Source organism: Spermophilus citellus (assembly GCF_964194105.1).
Source record: "Spermophilus citellus genome assembly, chromosome: 8".
Lineage (NCBI taxonomy): Eukaryota > Metazoa > Chordata > Mammalia > Rodentia > Sciuridae > Spermophilus > Spermophilus citellus.
The window spans coordinates 69,157,313-69,177,854 of NC_138189.1; the positions used below are offsets into that span (position 1 = coordinate 69,157,313).

The window sequence follows — 20,542 nt, forward strand, 5'->3', positions numbered from 1 at the left end:
CATGGTCATTGGGCTCCATTGTTTCTGGGCCTATGGTGAAGCAGAATGTCATGGTGGAGGGATGTGACAGGGCACCTCATGCTCACTTCATGGTGGCCAGAAGGAGGAGGGTTTGGGGGAAGGAGCTGAAACAAGATCTACTTTGCAGAGAATACCCTTAGTGACCCACTTCCTCCAACTAGGATCTACCTTCTACAGTTTCCACCACCTCCCAATAATGCCATCAAAGAATTGATCCACTGATGTGATTAGTGCTCCAGTGATCCATCACCTGCCCAAAGACCTCACCTCTGAACACTGCTGCTTTGGGGACTAAGCCTTCCACATATGAACATGTGAGGGACATCTCAGATCCAGTTTGGGGAGATGTTCCAGAGCCAAACTACAGCATGGGGTAATGGAAAGACTGAAGGGTTGAAAGACCTACATAACAAATAAAGAATATCCAGTGGAGCCTCTGACTGAAAATTGAAGAATATCATATCATTTTGGTTCAAGTTCCCAGAGGGGCCTTTTAAAGCCTGAATCTTCCTAATTCCTGATTTCTAACAAGAAATACCACCTTTCTTCTAAACACAGAGTAAACAATATTGATGTCTTCTTTAAATCTTTCTTTTTTGTTCCCTGTTTAAGCAATGGACAGTTTCTTTAACATGTCTTGAAAATATCTCTCTCATAATATATCTCTAACATAAATGTATGCTATTTCTACTACAGACCTATTTGTGAAGGTCTGGACATTCACTATCTTATGTCAAAGTAATTGATTTGTGATTACAGACTCTTTAGAACCCAGTGTTCTTAAGTCTCCTTCTGCTTACACAAGAACATGCACTGTTCTTGATTGCCATGGATATCAAGTGCAATGTCCTCAGCTGGGTTGAACTTTCTGTAGCACATCTTCAGCATATGTAACCAACCCTCCTACTTCCTAATTACTCTTCCTCATGGATATTTTGAATATTCTAATATGCCCTGCACATGTGTCTCTAATCCCTGCTTTTGTTGATCTTATTTCCTCCACTTTGGAAGCTTACCCTTTGCACTAAATCTTAAAACTCTATAGTCCTTTGAAAACTGTTTTCTTTATATTATCTTTCCTAACTAATCAGAGTTTCCTGGCATTTTCTTTTTAAACTTTTCTTATATTAGGTTGCTTTTCTACATTCTTTGCCACTCACTGATCCTATAGGTATGTATTGTGTTATTCTTGTATTGAGAATAGATTTTATTATTTGCTTCTTTCACAAACCTCACATTGCCTTAGATAATTATAGGAGTAATATCTAACATATGGTAGTCTCTCAAAAAATAAATTACTTTCAAGTTAGTTCAGGCACTAGAATAATTCTTGCTTGTTAGTTGGTTGCTTGTTTGGTTGGTGAATTTAGAGCAACTCTAGGAGAATTAACCAAGCCCCTGCAACAAACAGTGTATGCTTATTTTTTCCCCACTAATTTTCTTTTTAGGTATTTGTATTAAGAAAAAAAGTTAGGAAGGAACTCAGATATTTATCTTTGTGGATGTTTATTAAATTTTCTTTATAATAACACAAAAAACCGTGAACACTTTACAGCAGTAGAGCATTCCAGCAAGGTCTATACAATTCAACTTATAAAAAATGACACCAAGTATTACATTGACATTATAACAATGTATGATTTTTAATTTTGAAGCAGATAATCAATAAATCTTTATTATTATTATTATTATTATTATTATGTTTTTGAAAAAAATACTGTTTTGCATATATATGTACAAATAAAATATAGAAAATGTATTTGGTGTTAATATTAGTTTATCTATGGTGGTTAGAGACTTTATTCTTTTTTATGTGCATCTTCTTTTTTATTGATTTTTTTTAAAAAATAAATGACAGTGGAATGCATTACAATTCTTATTATACATATACAACACAATTTTTCATATCTCTGGTTGTATATAAAGTATGTTGACACCAATTTGTATCTTCATACATGTATTTTGGATAATAATGTCCATCACATTCCACCATCCTTGCTAACCCCATACCCCCTCCCTTTCCCTCCCACCCCTCTGCCCTATCTAGAGTTTGTCTATTCCTCCCATTCTCCTCCTCCGTATTCCACTATGAATCAGCCTCCTTATATCCGAGAAAACATTTGGCATTTTGGGGAGATTGACAACTTCACTTAGCATTATCTTCTCCAACACCATCCATTTCTGTTATTGTTAAATGCTTCGAAAATAACTAACAATAACTGTAAAATAACTGTAACTTCTCTGAGAGAGGGATTTCAATCACATGGTTTCTAAATAAGGTGATCAAGGTAGCTATTTAAACCAAATTACTTAACTTCTGAATGACACAGTGAATTAACCGTAATAAATATTTGTAAATTACAGAGTATTTAGCCTTAAATAATAGAATCAATATTTCAACTCTTATTTTTATATTACAAATTTTCTGTAAAACTGTAAAATTATATAATGTAAAAATTTATATAATGTCAAATTTAAAATCAAAATCAAAATTTCAGTCAGAAGTATCTACTTGCTATGTATAAAAAGATAGCATTACTTGGAATCTTCTAATTGCCAAGCAAGGTTGGGGATCATGTGGAGATGTTGTGTATGCAGGAGAGTTTACATGTGATTTGTGTGGAACATGTACAGTGTAATATCCTAAGTAGATCCTAAAGGTATAGAATTAATATCAGGGATACACATATACACAGCTATGCATAAAATGAATGCTCTGTCTGGAGGGCTGGATACTGTGTTGTAAAACAAGTATAAGTTACAAATTGAATTACTTCACAAAATCATTTCAGTATATAGAATAAATCCATTGACATTATCACCATGTTTAGAAACCATATAGATTAAACCTACAGAATGAAAGAAAGAAAGGTCTCAATTATGATGAATTGCCGCAGTCTGGCTGGGCACAAATCACGAGCCACTGAAGCACGAACAAACTTTATTTTTGAACTCCACCAGCAACTCCTCCCTAACGCCAGGAGGCTCGTCTAGGAACCAGCCACCGGAAATATCAACTCCGGAAATCCCTCCTCCTGCACTTCTCCAACCAATGGGAACTCTCGGGGAATCCCAGGGAAATCCCCGGGAATCCCCACGAGAACTCCAAAGTAGCAAGAGAACTCAAAAGTAGCAGCCAAGGTGGATAGTAATGCCTCGCCTGTCAATCAATACAGTTGGCAAAATGCCAGGGGCCATACAGACTCAGCCATGGCTCTCAGCAATGAATATCTTCAAATTATTTAGTAGTTCTTAAAGGTTACTAATAAGATACCAGTTTTTTCAAAATGGAATCTATAGGCCAGAGGAAGTTAAATAAAAAGTGAAGTAGGAAAATTTGCTTCCTGGAGGAAAAAAACAAAGGAGAAAATATACGTGTAACTGACACTTTGATTTTAGTTAGTGGTATGCTTTATCACTCAACCAGAAATAGGGAAATAGTTGATGACTATAATTTTCTGTGCCAAACCATATAGGATGAAAGTTAAGTAAAATACTAGTTGAGCTAAATATTGCTTCAAGCTGGGAAAAACTGACAATATAACATAGTGGACTGAGCATGGGTGTCTGAGTCCAGCATGTGGGGTTTGGGATACTGGCTTTTTTATACTAAGAGTATCATTCACTCAACAATACACTTCTTTAGTGTTAACTAACTACATGGTGGATCAAATGTTAGTCATTGAGGATAAATTAGGAATTGATGCAAGTATATTTTAGATTTAGTTAATTTGAAAAGTGAGTATCAAAGAACCAGAGAAAGAATGTCGTCCTAATGTAAATGGGAGCATGATATTATTTTATATAAAATCAGTTAGCTAGATCATGTAAAACCAAAGAAAGCAACAAAAATTACCTTAAAAATGTGAATGGAGTCAAACCATCCAGTCCTTTGTTCTAGAACAAACGAAAGCCACCAAAGGATCTTTAGTGGGGAAGTTGCAATAACAAATTTGTTCATAAAGATTACTCTGTGTTTTAAAAGAATTGATTGAAAGATGCTAAGAGTATTGCAGAGAATCCAGTAAAGGGTGTTTGAAACATGCTACACAGAGATGATTGTCACTGAGAGAAAGTAGTAGCGGCAGTAAAGCTACAGTAGAATAGAGATGAGTTCTACAATTCCAGATTTTGCAACTGAATGAAAGGTGGTGTATCACTGAGCTAGGAATACATAATGAGGACTAGGCTCAGTTGCACTTTAATTCAAGTAAGTTGAGCTTAAAATACCTTTGAGATATAAATGTCAAATAAGCTTTTGGATATGAAGTTCTGAAGCTTAGTGAGTCCAGGGTAGGAAACATGAGTATGATAATTGTTGACTTGATTCATTGAAGTCATAGGCATGGATGTGATAATTTGAAGAGAAAAAAAAGAGTCAGAAGAGAAGGAATCATTGAATAAATCTTTGAAAAATTCTAATAGCTATAAGGTGAATTAAAGTCAGCAGAAGAGATTCTGCTAACAGAAAAGTAATGGAAAAACCTGGGTAAAATCAAACAACCAAGAGAAAAAGATGCTTCAAGAAATAGTGGTCAATAGCTAAATGCTCCTGGGAAGTCACGCTCATGGAGGATGGAACATTGTCAAGCATGCAGTATGTGAGAGTCCTATAAATGGATTGTATGGCTATACAGACTAGGCTGCAGTGAATGCATATGAGGAAAGAGCTTTGGTGTAGACAAGTCTTTGGTAGACAATGAAAAAAAAAAATAGGACAATGCATGAAAAGGCAAATTAAATCAGTATTTATTTTTAATAGGATAGACTTTTATATGTATCTTGATACTGAAGGGAATGATACACTACAAGAAATCCAACAGAAAAGATAAAGGTTGTTCAAAATTAGTTACTCCATTCTGTACTAATATTACAGAATACCTGAGACTAGGTAATTTATAATCAACTGAAATATATTTGCTCACAGTTTTTGAGGAGGAGAAGTTCAAGATTAAGGGGTCAGGACCAACTTGCTATGTCATCCCATAGCTTAAGGACAAAGAGGAAGTTAGAGAAAGCGGGACATCAATCTTGCAGCTTCAATTTCTTTTATAATGGCCATTAATGTATCCATGAGGGTGGAGCCCTCATAACAAAATAGCTCCCTCCCATTAGCCACCATGTCCTAACATTGTTGCACTGGGATTAAATTTTCAATTTGGGGGAGACACATAACTAACTACAGCACAACAGAAGACTAATTGCAACATTGCTTAAGTTATTTAATGTCCCCACCTTGGTTTTTACAACTATAAAATGAGGAAAATAATACCTAGTTTGTAAGATTATTCCCACAATTAAATTAATGTGATGTTGGTCAAATACTCAGTAAAATTCGGGGCGCACAGAATTCACTTAATACTTTGATACTTGAATAAATCCAGAAGTCAACACAGTGTCCTATACACATTTGATGTATGACAAATATTTGTTAAAATGTTAAATGCATATCATTCTCAAACATGATATTTGATTACCAGGAATATGAGCAAGGTGATGCATGTTACTGTACACTGGTTTATCAAGGCATCTTAGCTATTCACTGAAAATTATGATGATGATGAGATGACTGGTGGTGCTTGCAATTGTGTTGATGTTGGGGAATTTGTGTTCACAGGGAACTATTTTTCTGCCTGGAAATAAAGTCCTTGAGCATCCCTGTAATGAAGAAAACCCAGGAAAATTCCTTTTTGAAGTAGTTCCAGGTAAGATATTTTTTTCTGGTTTGATTAAAGCATTTTTGTTCCATGTTGGTAAAGATAAAGACACATCAGACAAGTTTTAGTCTTCTTGAGTTACCGGTTCAAACATTAAGATGAGTATCAAATCTGGTTATTATTTACAGAGATAATGCCTTCTAGACTGTACATTGATACAAATATATGTGCACACATGCACATACTCATGGTCAAATGACAATTGAATTCTCATTCATCCATGAGACTCCACAGTAAACCAGAAGTCACGACTTGGTGCTTGTAAGGGACTACTGGATCTGATTTTACAGTGATCATGGGATAGAAATTTGACAAGGTATTACAGGTAGAATACTTTGCCTAGCTGATTCACTGACCTCTTTCCTTTTACAAAACTACATCTTATTTAATGGGCCTTTCCTATAAAAAAACAAAACAAACAAACAAACAAAAAAACCCTCTTTCAATGACAAACCAAGTATTACAGTTCCTTACTTCAACTTTGCTCCCAGCCAACCACTTCCACATGTTTGGCTTTCATGGAAAGTTGAGGATGTCTCTGCCATTTCATCAGATTCTGCAGTTAAATTTCTGCAACATCTGTTCATTTTCCCTAGACATCTGCACCCATCCTCCTTAGTGTACTCCATCCCCATTTACATTGTTGAATAACCCAGCAACAATTTCTCCAAGTCCTTCTTTGATCAGTTGTTCAGTCTTTCCTTATCCCTTGACATAAGAAGAAAGGAGTTAAAAATGTGGTTTTTATACTTAATATTGGCTCTGGCTGATCTAGTTTACATGATATTGATATTGACACAATCACAGCCTAGAGTGGGTGTGAATTTATTTGTGTAATATGTAATTCATATACATAATTTTGGGACAAAGGCAGTCAATAAAACATATTTTCCCAGATTTTGGAGTGCTGGGAATCTAAAATGTAAGGGCATATTTTTTCCCCTCAATGAAAACAGCTGTAGCATTGAGTTCATCTGGCTCACAATGGAATCCATGACTAAATGTTAATTAATGCAGCTGAAGTGCAGAAAGGTTAGTCAGATGCATCGTGTTATTTGTTTCCCCCCAGGGAGAACATATTGTAGGAAACCTGAATCTTGTTTGCCCTATTAAAATCCTTTTATTCTGACTTCTTTGTGGAATACCCGTATGGAACCAGATTCCAGATGTTACTAAGTCTTTGAAGTATTAGTAGAGGAAATTTCTTTCCCTATTTATTCTCAAACATCAGTGCCTATTGGCTTTTAAACCATCATGGTATTAAACTGATGGCTTTGACTTTTCATCTCCAATAATACTAGAAGTCTGTTTTCCCATTTGGTCTGCTAGCTGCATAGAGGTTTCATCTTTTGGTGAAGAAGTTCTAATGCAACATAGATGAATATTCTCAAGGGAGTTTCAAAGAGAGCTATGTCTTCAAGCCCAGGAAATCAGGGAGAGAACTTATCCTCCAACTCTGCTATTCCAGAGCATATGTTTCACAGGCAGTGCAGATATATGATGGCGTTTGGTGGGCAAAATTTAAGACTGTGTAATATAAAATCTGAAGGTTATGCTTTCAAAAACATTTCAGGAGAAAATTCAAACTTGCTGTAATTCTGGAGGTAAATAAATTATGTCCATACTTCATTTGAAAAGATGTTTTCTGAATTATTAATGCAATGGGTAGAATAGTAGCTGCTAAGTTGAGTTTTATAATTTTGAATTATTTTATGAACTGTGAAGAGAACTATGCCAAATAATTCTTTGAAGAAGAACTGAAAACATGAACTGCCACACCAAGAATCTAGTGTGTGTTATTAATCTCGGTCATTTGTGTGACTCTGAATCAGGAAAGCATTTCCAGCAAACACTTGTATACTTGTACATGAATTCACAGATCTGTTTCAATTTTCATCAGATTTTTCAAACACAGAATTATCTGGGGGTAGCAAGACACTTGGTTTATCTTTGCAAATAGGAATGATAAGATAGTACTATCCAATTCTTCCAATTGTGTAAGAATCTAACATGGAAATTGGGGCAGTAACAATAGAGCATTTTCATGTGTCAGAAGTTGTATGATGTAGGAAGTTACAGAATGTGTTTGGCACTTTGTACAGACCCCTTTGTATTCCTACCTACATAACACATATTATCCTACATTGGCTTTCTGTGTAGAATTCTCTCAAATGCCACTTCTGAAAACCTGCCCTCAAAATGATGCTTACAGATCTAACACACCTCTGCTTTTCTGGCAAACACCTCAAGTCTGATTTTCAGTGTACATGAATGAATAGGAGGATATTAAATTCTTTAATCTTATCAGCCCATAATGATTTCCAACAAAACTGACAAAAGCCAACAGCAAGCTCTTTGCTATATAACCTACTATCACATGTTTGCAGACCACTTATGTAAGCATACAGCTTATCCACAGGTGCACTGTATGGCTTTATAATTATTCACCTATAGTAGGAATTTTTGTTTGTTTCTGATTTTGCTTTATTCTGAAATGTACTATGAAACTAAAGGATAATAGTGTGCAGATAAGAAAAATGAAGAATTTTCATCAGAATCAAGAATGTCAGCTTTTGTACACTACTTGTTTATATTTGTTCATATATTTCTACCCAGGCTCTAGGCTTTTGTAAGAATCTATCGGCAAAAACAATCTACCATAATATAGGGTTAATTTGTATAGGTTCATTATCTCCTGAAAAGAATTATCTCTCTGAGGGGCTGGGGATGTGGCTCAAGCGGTAGCGCGCTCGCCAGGCATGCGTGCGGCCCGGGTTCGATCCTCAGCACCACATACCAACAAAGATGTTGTGTCCGCCGAGAACTAAAAAATAAATATTAAAAATTCTCTCTCTCTCTCTCTCTCTCTCTCCTCTCTCACTCTCTCTAAAAAAAAGAATTATTTCTCTGAATATTACCATGATTTATAGCATTTCACTCCAATTTTTTCTAATTTCCCTACTTGTTATTCAAAAAGATGTCAGCCAAATTGGCAAATTTGAAGACTTTACTATCAGACATGCCAAGTTTTAGAATGGAGTGAACATTTACAGCCAAGTACTAAGCTTTTGGGAAATGTGGTTGAGAAAGAAATGTTGGCAGATCTCTAATGTATAGTCCTTGAAGAAAGAAAATGTAGTTTTTTTTGCTTCTTAAAATGTGTTCTGGTAGAGTTTTCCTCCTGGTGATTTAAAAAAATAATAAACAGGAAAATTAATGAAGTAACGATGCCTTAACTTTCTCAGAAAAATAAAATGCTGTATATATGTAATAAGAATTGTAATGTATTCCACTATAATATATATATATATATATATATATATATATATATATATATATATATCATATATATCAAAGAAAAAATAAATAAAATAAAATGATTCAGACTTAGAAAGGTAAAGAGACAAAGAACTGTACCTATCTTTCTCGCTCATTACTATATCCCTAGCATCTAGGACAACGTAACACAAGATGCTGAACAGATATTTATTGAAGTGTATATATTTGCCATGTTTCTGAAGGAATCTTGGTCATGAAATGACATCCACTTTGCTATGTTGAACTTTTATTTCCTGCTGTGTAGGATCATTTCTTTCCCTGGTGGCTGAAGTAGAGAGATTCCTCACACACTTCACTTTCTCTTCTTTCCTCTCTAATGAAAAGACTGAAAGAACAGGAGATAGAATTCTTCCTATACAGATGCTGTTGCTGGGTGTAGCCCCCTCACACTGACTGGTCATTGCATTCCTTTCCAAATGTTAACACTTTCATGGGGTTTATTTGTGGCTTTTACTGTGACCTTGCAATTGGTTACCTACTTCACATAGTAAGCTACTCCCACACTGGAGATGGTCCTGTTGGATGGAGTGAAACATGAGGACTTCAAGGCCAGCTGCTTCTTTGTGTTGATTCATCTACCAGGACACTCATGCTTCCTGGCCTGCCAACTAATAAAAAAGCAGGCTATTTTTCTGTTGCTTCCTCCTTCATCTTATCCTTCTGTCTGTGGGTCATCAGTTACAGCACCCAGCAAGGTCAATGGCATGCCAAACTTCAGAGGCCATCAGGATTCCTCAACTTAGTGAAGGGATGGGTGACTATTCTGTCACAGTTCAAAATTTACAAGCAATGCTCTTGTGCTTTCCTGACTTGTTCAAGTAGATGGGAGATATCCTTGCCCTCAAAAAATATTTATCTTGAAATCTGCTTTCTCCAAGTAGCACTTCCTGTTTTCTAGACCTTACCTTATAATAGCCAGGGGCAGAGTTGCTTCTCTGATATGTCTTTTCAATATGCCCTGTGGGGAAGTTGCTCAACATAACACCACTGGTCTTTTCAACTTAGCATGTTGTGGGTTCTTTTTTCTTCAGCCCTGGGTCTTGGCAGCAATTCCAAGAAAGTGGAGAGGAAACTTTCTGTTTATATCTATCTATAATTTTCAACTGAGTTCCCAGGAAGCACATTCTGGTGGAGATTATGCCAGAATAATTATTGGGGCATGCTCTCTGGAGATAGTTCATGTGTGATAGTTAGGAAGGCAGGATGGAACAGGAGAAGCAGGCCCATGATGACATCTAACTGATGTCATATCTGATCCTATGAGGTGCTCTGAGGCTTGGATGCCTCTTAAGGCTACTCCAAACTGCAGGACAGGGCATTTGTCATTTGGAGGGCTTAAATGAGTTAAATGAGGCAGCAGTACATTATAACCTGAAGCATATTTTCTGAAATCTGAACATGTGGAGTTAATTTTTTGAACTGAAATGGATACACTGGTATCTCATCTCAGCTCATCCATTAAGAATGAGCATTTTGGTACTTGAAGTGAGCATAGACATTTTCCTTATTTGCAAGTATTTTGTTTAAGCTCACTATAAAAACAGACTCTGGATAAAGATGCACACCTATAATTCTTTGAAAGCACATTCTAAGGTCATCACTCTGCAATGATGGAAAAGTGGGGAGAAACACACTTGCCAGTGGTGGTTTTAATCACATGTTAATAACTATAGCAAAGGAAGATGCTGTGTGGAATTTTTTTTCCCACAGAAAACAATTACACTCTGGGGTCCAGTTCTCATGACAGAGTAAACAATGCTGAAATTGTTCTCGGCTTCTTCACAAACTCCTTCCATGTGCTGGCCAAGTTATCACTCAGTGTCTAGTCACCAAAAAATACACCTGATGCTAATCTCATGTTAGGAACCAAGCCAAGCCCCGATTGCAAAGACAATCTCCAGTATTACAGACCCTCAAAGTCCATCTCAGTCCAGTGCCCCAAATCAGTAATAATTAGATATAGAGGTTTTTTTATCCTTTTTCCTTCCCACAGGGAAAGAAGAGAAGAGGTAAATGCAGAAGAAAAGGGAAGCAGGATTGTAGAAGTAGCTATGGAAACAGAAAAAAAGAGATTTTTGAAGGATAATCTAGTGTTATTTTTATCTGCCTGAAAACAAATTTAAACCCTTCAAAAAAGTACAAGGTGTTATTTATCCTACTTTTGCCATGACTGTGCTAATTAGTCCCACTACTCTCAGACAAATACATATTACATCTGTAAATTAAAGTAGAAATATTTTCATTCTAATTATTTTACAAAGGGTTTCATAGGAACTGAATGACATGGGTGTCTAGAGAATTTAATAAATGCACTATAGATTCTCTTGCCAGAAATATCCATATACCTAGCAAAATGTACATACTTTTGAGGGTTTGGAGATTCCCTCAAATCCAATAAAAGACCACAGGTTAAAAATAATAATACATATCTGGAACCAGAGAGTATCTTAATCTGTCTTATGGTCTCAATCTCTATTTCTCTATTTACCTCTGTATTTTCCTGTGTATTTATGAATTTGACTTATGTATATGTATACAAAACATGACACATTTTTTGCAATTATTTTTAATTGCTTTATATACTATTCAGGGTTAAATTTTTATCTCTGATTTAGTTGTTCTTTTCCTGGTCCTTACAGGTACGTAACCCCACAAACCTATTTCATGCATTTACAAGATAGTGTTTCCTGGATAGAACATTTCATGTGCCTGGAGGCTATAAAATTTTTAATTTACCAAAACTTGAACCTACTTAGATGGTCAGTGCAGCTGTGTTATGTAATAAGCCAAGTGAGAAATAAATAGTTTTGACAGATATTCATGGGTGTCTCTGGGAAAGAAAAAATGCTTGGCCAGTTTCTGAGTTTTTGAAATAATTATGTAACAGCAATGGAAGTTTACCATCCGTGTCAGTATTTGCAGCTCCTTCTGGGTTTAACAAACAAAGTCATTGGATACATTAACTTTGTGTCATTTAATAAAGGTTTTAAGTCAGTGTTTGGCATCTATTTTATATGAAAATGTAGGGATATTTCAATGTGTTTTAGCATAAAAGTTGGTAATTTTCTTGATTACTTATTTAAATATGCTGCTAAGGCATCTTAATTTTACAATGGTCCCTTTATCTTAACTTTTTCCCTCTTCTGTGCTGGTACTTTAAGCTAAAATCCTTACAATTATATTTGTTATCCCAAAACAACTGTGACAATCTCCCTCTCTCTCTCTCTCTCTCTCTCTCTTTTTGTCTGCCTAAGTCTGTAGGCAGCCTTTTTTTTTCTTTTTTGGCTCACTTTTGTTTTACTTTTGCTCAGTTTTAATGTGTGCAGATCATTTAGAGAATGTGAGTAGGAGTTGTTTATGGTATGAAAATATAATTCTATATACACAAGTGGTCCTGAACATGAATTAAATAAATGCATCGGCAAAAATCAGTATATTTTAGCTACTATGTATTCTTTTATTAAAAAAGGAAAAAACGTTTTTGGGATTTTTGTTTCCAAATTCCCTTCCTACTTAAAAATGCCTTAAAACATACATTTGAAAGAAGCTATTAACATGACACAATGAACATTTTTAAAATGCTTTTAATCCTTTAAAATTCTGGCTAATATCACTTTGATCAAGTGGCTTTTAGGGCACTTATGAAGAGATATAACTTGTGATCATATGATCACTTATGAGAAGTGGCCCTTCGAGCAGAGTTCTTATCGTCCCACTGATCCATCCATCATCACTAAGTGATAGATCAGGGACTAGTGAACATTTTCTATAAAAGATTAGAGATTAAATATTTTAGACTTCAGGCCATAAGGTCTCTTACAGTTGTTTGACTCTGCTTTCAGAGTAAATAAATGTGTGTGGCTGTGTTCCAATAAAACTTTATCCATGGACACTGAAATAGGAATCTCATATAATTTTCGAATATCAAGAAATATTATTCCTGTTTCAGTTTTTTTTCCAGTTAAAAATGTAAAATAGAGGCAGTGGACCAGATTTGACCTTCTATGGGCCATGGCTAGATAAAAAAAGCAAACCTATGAAAAGAAGGCTGAAGATATGAATATAAATCACTAATCCCTACTGGTGCCACCCAAGCCAGAATTAGAACTCAGAGACAGCCTGTCTCCCCAGGCCATGGCATCACCCACTGCCTCAAAATCATGATTCAGAAATTATGTGCCAACATTTTTACTGGGAAAAAACATCTCTGAATATTTTTATAAGGAAAAAATTCATCATAAACCTAAAAAGTGTTAGTGACCAAACAGAAAGTCTCTTTTTAGCCCTGTCTTAGCTTATTTAGATTCTAGGTTCTGACAAGAGCTGAGATCTCTTATGTGGCTTTTAAAATAATGAATACCATTAATAGGAGCCTGGGTGTGCTTAGCATGAAAACCTTTTCCCATACTTAGTTCAGTCCACACAAAATTCAGGGAGCTGTTCATAAGTATTATGAGATTAAAATATCCCTTGCAAGATTAAATATCCTCCAATCATCTTTCAAACTCTTATTTTTACAATATTCATTCTCATCTTACAGTGCTAAGTATCTCACAGATAATAAAAATATTTTGTTTTCAGGTAAAAGAAAATGAATTTCACAAACATCTACTCACAGAGGGATAATTTATTTCACCTACCATTCATTTATTGTAAATATATCCCTGCCCCACCCCTAGGTTTCCTGTAGCCTTAGTATGAGAAACACTTCCATGATATTCTTATTTAATGTTTACTAAAACATATATCAAGCCTGTACTGATTTGTGACAGGCTGTTCATATAACAGCTTGTTTAATATGGCTTTCGATGGATAAATGGCATGTTTCCTGCTGTCAATCAGTGTATTTATTTACTTTCTTAATAAATACAATAACTAGACTCACAACCATATAAATCCACAAAACCACCACACACTACAACCTTCATACCCCAGAAAGAATATGGGTCAGTTTATTATCTCTATCCCATATAGGCCAAATATCCGAGAATTAAGAGAAATAAAGATGACAGGAAGAAATGAGGTTATGGGTTTGAAAACTGGTAAATTCTGCATTCCCTTCCTCTCTTCTTGGTACTAATGCTTCATGTTTTGGGAGGTCTTAAGACTAGAGATGACACCTTTTTTTTTCCAATGCCTTATGGAGTGCAGTCATACAGTACATGCTCAAAGTCTGCTTGTTGAATTAATGCATAAACTGGACTTCACTTTCTTATCTCTATGGAATGATTGCATTGGATTTTAGAACCTTCCAACTCTGAATTATTTATTTGGATCATAGCTCTTTTCCCCAGTGCCTTAGGAGCCTGGAGACTAGAGAAGTTCATTAACTTCACACACTCTTTACTCTTCAAAAAGAGTCCTCATTGCCTCATCCCTCAGTCTTTCATTAACACTAAAACAAACAGTATTTTTTATTACTTCATTGACAGAGGCTGTATATTAACAAGTTATTTGCCAGACAAATACATGTGTTTTTTCCTCTCATTTTTCTCTGTGGTGTGGTTTTAATTATGCATTCTCAAGCTGTTTGTGTTTACCTGCCTCTTTCAAACAATAATTAAAAAGAGCCTTGCAATCAAATCAGGCTAAGAAAATAGATGGTGAGGTCCTAAACAAACGTCAGCTGCTATTATGTGAATAGAGTCTCCAGGCAGTTCTTCTTCCATGGAGGGTCTTCTCGGAGCTGTATCTTGGCTAGAGAGAGAGTGAGTGTGGGTGAGTTGACGGTCAGTGGAGAGCAACCCATAGGTCACAAATGATGTGGGAATGAAAAAGGGAAATCACATTTCATGAGAAAAAGAATATATCAAAAGAAACAAAATGATGTCCAGTGCGACAACTGCTAATAAATAAGAGTGACAAAAGTTTGCAGCAGGGGTGGAGGGCAGCTTGGCTGTAGAGGACTTGCCTATCATGTGTGACGCTCTGGGCTCTACACCCAGCACTGAAGAAAGAATAAAGCTGGCATAGCACTGAGTCCTGTGCTAACTGTCAGAGGCCCTGTGACAGGAAAAGGGAGTGGGCAGAGAGTGTTTGTAGTGTCTGTTAATTTTCTAAAACTGCCATAACAAAGTCTCTAAAACTGGTGGCTTACACAGAACTTTTTCCTCAGAATTCATCTACTGAAAGTCCAAAATCAAGATGGTGTCAGAGTGGGTTTCTTTGGAAGGGCCCCTCCTTGGCTCCTATGCCCCCCCTTTTCCCTGTGCCTTCAGGGGATTTTACTCTGATCCCTGCTATATCCTAATTTCTTCTTCTTGTAGGGACAATAACTGTATAGAATTAGTGACCTCATTTCAACTTACCTCTTTAAGACCTGTTTCCACATTTAGGAATTTAGAATTCTTAAATTTTAAGGTACTGGGGGTTAGAACTTCAAAACCTATATTTTTGGGAAAACACAATTCAGCTCCCAATGGAATTAAAAGAGGCAGTGAGACCTACGTGCTCTTCCAGGGGCTTCTTGTTTTAGGGCAGACTCCCCATCAGGTTGTCCCTGACTGCTTGAGCTCCATCCTAGTCCTCCAAGGAAGAAGCAGAAATGTTCACCTGGAGACATGGGCATCCCGTGGCCATCCAAAATTCTACTTCCACTTTTCCTAAAGATCAAAAAGCCTGAATGATGTAGCCACCAAAGCAGGAACTGAGAAGATGTGAAACAGAAATGAGGGCTGTCCAGAACACAGACCTAGATACTCTCTCCCTAAAACTGACATTGGATTTAATTTTATTCAGAGTGTTTTGTTTTGCTGTTGACATTTCGCCTAACGGAAATAGACCAGACATCTGGCCTTAGTGTTATTGTTACTTTCTTTTTTACTCTTTCTTTTAAATCAAGGCCAGTTTTATTTGCGTTTGACAAACTCTTTGTAAAAGTGGCATGCGAATGCATCACACACTACTGTGCTGTGGCTAGTCTGGGGCAGAAAGCCAAAGGGAGGTCTGGATACATCTTTTCCAGTGGCCCAAGGCTTCTGTGGCGAATTACCAACTTGTCATTCAAGATACTGAGGAGCAAGTGGTATCAAGACAGGCAATTAAGGCTTCTGGAGAATGATTAGCGCAGGGGCGGGACCCAGTGTGGGGTTCATCTCTTCAGCACCAATCACGTTGTCTTTTTCGCATGACTCATTATTCCTGATGTGTCACTTGCTCACAGGAAACACAGAGGAGATAATGACAAAACTGTGCTTGTGGGCTCTTTGGCTCCAATCTATGAACTATGATTTCTCATAATAGGTTCTTTGATTGAAAGAAAAGTAACTCATTTCACAGAGACCCAGCTGATGCAAATCAATTATCATTCGAATAGTTGATTTATTTTGATTTTGATTTTTGATCACCCTGTCTCCCATAGATAACTTCTCTGCCAACTTAATTTTATGGATATTTCTCCAATTTCCTGATATCAAATATATGGAACTTGTTTTAACTTCCATTAAGTCCTCTTTTCCTCTATTACAACAGAGAAACTGCCTTTTTCCTTCACAAATCCAGTCCTTTGTCTGTTTTTGAATTCCATTCACTTCCATCTTTTTAGGAATTCCAATCTACTGGTTGTTCTGTTTCCCTCTTGCTATGTTGCTTTGACTTCCATATTGTCGTATTTCCAAAAGTTTCCAAGTGTATGCTGGGAACTGGCATTTTTATAGAAAGAGCAAATTAATTCTATGCATGCTCAGTTGAAAAAATAGGAATATCCAATCATGCTATTATTCCTCTGATTTATAAAATAATCTCTTGACCACACTTTTTGCATTCTCTGTCAACTCAGAAACCCCTCTAGATTCTGTTCTATACCCTTTTTGATTCCTATCTTCACCCAATCTCTTTTTGCCCCTCAAAAGACTTTTTTCTTACTAATGTCGTAAATGACACCCAATTTTTCTGAATCCAGTGTTTAAGTTTCAATACTCATGATAAGTGCTCATTTGGAATCATTTGACACAGTTGGTCACTTTCTGGTACACATTCTTTATTTGGCTCTGAGGATACTACACGTTCCTGATGTTCAGCCTTGTTAACTGTCCATGTCCCTCAGTCACTACTGCTCGTTTCTCTTTTCCCTGAGTTCTTGGTAGTGGAGGGCCCTCAGTGTCTGGCCCTCTGTCCTGGAGAACTGCAGTGTTTTCCTAGTGTGTCTTCAGACTGTATTCTCCCTCCCACTCTGCTTCATCCTGTACACCATAGCCAGAGTGATATTAGCAGACTTTATTGTTTAGAGCAGTTTTAGTTTTAGAGAAAAGTCACACAAAAGGTACAGAAAGTTCCTATACACAGAGTGACATTTTAATGTTAAAATATGACCAAGTCACTGTCTATTTTTAAATTACTTTATCAAAATATTAGTTTCCATGTAAACCATCCCCCATGTATTTCATTCTATTGCTCTTGGAGTTCTAACCACACTGGCCTTTCAGTTTTTCAAGTATGCCATGCTTCACTCTGGCCACAGAACATTTGCATACTGTCTCCTCTTTTTAAAGTAGTTCCTTCCCCTAATTTCCAAATTCATAAAAGAATTCTAGCTCATCCCTCAGATGGTGCTTTAGTTGTTGTTTCTTTGAGGAAGCTTGTACTTGATCATGCCTTCCATCAAATATATATATATATATATTTATTTTTATTTTTATTTTATTTCTTGTTTTAGAATCAGTGACATAGCCTCCCATTGAACTTTTATCCACCTTGAAGTTTCCTGACCTGTAATGCTTACCTTTTGTCTAATATAAATAACATCTGTCTCCTCCACAAGAATGCAGGTTCCATGAGAGCTAGAACTCTGGTTTGCTCGTCATCTAATCCTAGCATAGAGAAAACTACCTGACATGTCATAGTCATTGAATAAATATTTCTCACCAAAAAAGGAAGGAAGACACAGGATGTCAGTGTGGTATGGAAATTGGTAGATTTGGGGATTGATCATTAGGAGTGTCGCTAATTCTGTAATCCAATTCAAACTCAAGGCTTAATGCAGTTCATTAAACATTTAGTAATAATCAGCTCTAAGCTGGACATTATACACTAATTTCTGATTGTCGGGGATCTATTTTTTTTTTATCATCCCCTGAACATCACTTAGAGGTAGAGTTTTACTGAACATTCTGGGAACACTGATCAAGTTCATCTACTAATCAGTTTAGTGCCTACAGAACAGATAGAGAAGGGAGATGAGACCCTTGCCTCTGCTGTGTTTCTTAGGCAAATCTTCTTGCTGTGCATCCATTTTCTCATCAGAAAAATGAATATTATGATATGGAATTACCAAATGAGATAGACTAGTGTCACCCAAATGAGGACAGTGATTTGTATAAATTAGTTCCACTGATCTACCTTCACACATGTCCTCAACTCACCTCCATTTAAAGGGAACCTCATTATTTTGAAAGTGGTGAGATCCAATGATAAATCTTAGTAACCTCCTCTTCCATCATGTCTCCCCTGTTGATGTGTGAAAATCAATTGGTAGGAAAGCACTCAATGAAAAGCAATGGGGTGATCTGTATGCCAGGTTAAAAAAAATTTAAAAAAAAAGAAAGAAAGAAAGAAAAAGAAAAAGAATTCCTTTTGTGAGACTTTCTTTTTTAAATGCTGATGAAAGTTCAGACCTGAGCCATAAATGACCTCTCTCCTTAGTCAATATGAACTGGCACCTCACTGTTAAATCCACCTAGTCTGCATGACCCATTGTTAACTGCAGGCTCAAGTAGATTTGCTGGCTGTTTCCTTGAGATGAATGGCTCCTCCTGCACTGCCTGGCAGTCAGCAGTGCCATTTCATTAGTTGTCTGGAACACAAAGCCTCAAGGGTATCACTGATGCTACTGATGAAACCTCTACTGATGGAACTAATTATGCATGGGAACTGCAGGCAGCAAGCAGGTTGTATGTTCAGCTTAATGGTCAGTGACTTAATTACACAGAAAGAGCTAGGCACAGTGGCTCAGTATGCTGACCGTGGCTGAAAATACTACCCCCTGGAAATATTTGGAAGAAGCAAGGAGAGGATGATATTTCACCTTTCCAATTATTTGAACATGGGAGCTGTTTGACATATTTTCACTTCCATGGCATTTGCAAATTCATACTCATCTCCAAGTTGCTTATTTGAAAATAGGAAAGAGCTTAGAACCTGGCACCCACTGATGATATAAAGAAACCATACTTAAAGGGTCAGTTGTAAATGTCCACAGTGATAGGAAGAAAGATGGCTTACAAATAGCAGTTAGCTTCCGCTGTGTAAGAGGCTGAACCTGTGTTTGAATAACCTGTCTGCCAAGCCGGACTGCAGCTCCAGCAAGCACAATATATCTCTGAGGCAATTAACAAATAGAGTCATACTCTTCCAGCAAAACAAATCTCAAGGACTCCTTGGTCAAATAAATATTGGAGATTACTTTTAAATGGGATCCTAAGATTCCACATAATACAATCATATTTCATCTTTAACTGCAAATAAGAAGATCAAATGGGGGGAATATATATATATATATATATATATATATATATATATATATATATATATTTTTTTTTTTTTTTTTTTTTCTGAGCATCTCAACAAGAGATGTCTCCTTTACAAGATTTTCTAGTGGAATGTTTGAACTCAAAATGTGTTCCACATTAGAATTCATATTTGTGTTTTATTAAAAATAAAAAGTAGCTCCTTGGCATTTCCTGATATCTGTCACATACACTGTCTAGAACCAAAACACTCAGCAAAGTTATATGATCCTACCTTCAGTAGAACGAATATCTATGTCCTACATTAAATGTGGCTAGAACTGCAGTAGAAGAATTTTCATATTATTTCATTTTACAGAAACCTAGAAAGTGAATCAGATAGGATCAATTGGTTTGCAGAGTTTTGTAAGTTTGGTTCATTCATGCAAGCTTCATACTGTATTATAGTGTTTTGGTTTTTATAATCAAGGGAGGAATGGTTAATTGCTTCTTTCATATTCTCTTTGTTAAAAATATAAATCCATCATGTTTGTGTGACTTGCTATTATTGTTTTCCTCATATATTCCAAACATAAATGACCTTGGAAGAAACGGTTTGAATCTGAAATTAAGATTAAATAAATTAAAATGTTACAATAACATAAACCAACAGATCTCTCTTTTTTATTTCATAGAAGTTCTAAGGAACCCCAAAGATAATTCTTTTAATTTTACAGATGAGGTCCATGGGTACCAGGGGTTACCATGGCCAATAAATTCCTAAATCTCTACTTGAACAGTATTTTCACTGTTCTGGTTTCTCTTTGATTTTATTGGTATTAAATTTTATTAATATTTCCAGGTTTAAGAGCAAAACCACAGCAACTCTAGTTTATTTGACTTTAGGAGTATAGTAATGACAATTTAATAAGCATATCAATAGCTACTATTTGATGTATCCTGTGTTAAATATAGGTTAGAGACTTTATATGCATTATTTTATTTATTTTTTACCATTCTTAC

General features: G+C 36.0%; 1 protein-coding gene across 2 annotated transcripts in view; it reads left to right on the forward strand.

Annotated features, from left to right (window-relative positions):
• Positions 1-20,542, forward strand: part of ARHGAP24 (Rho GTPase activating protein 24) — a 754,850-nt gene that overhangs the window by 484,293 nt on the left and 250,015 nt on the right. For both annotated transcript variants that reach the window (XM_081303914.1, XM_081303913.1), the window contains exon 3: positions 5,639-5,726. In XM_081303914.1, the coding sequence (XP_081160040.1) occupies positions 5,639-5,726 (88 nt within the window). The remainder of the gene's footprint in view (positions 1-5,638; positions 5,727-20,542) is intronic.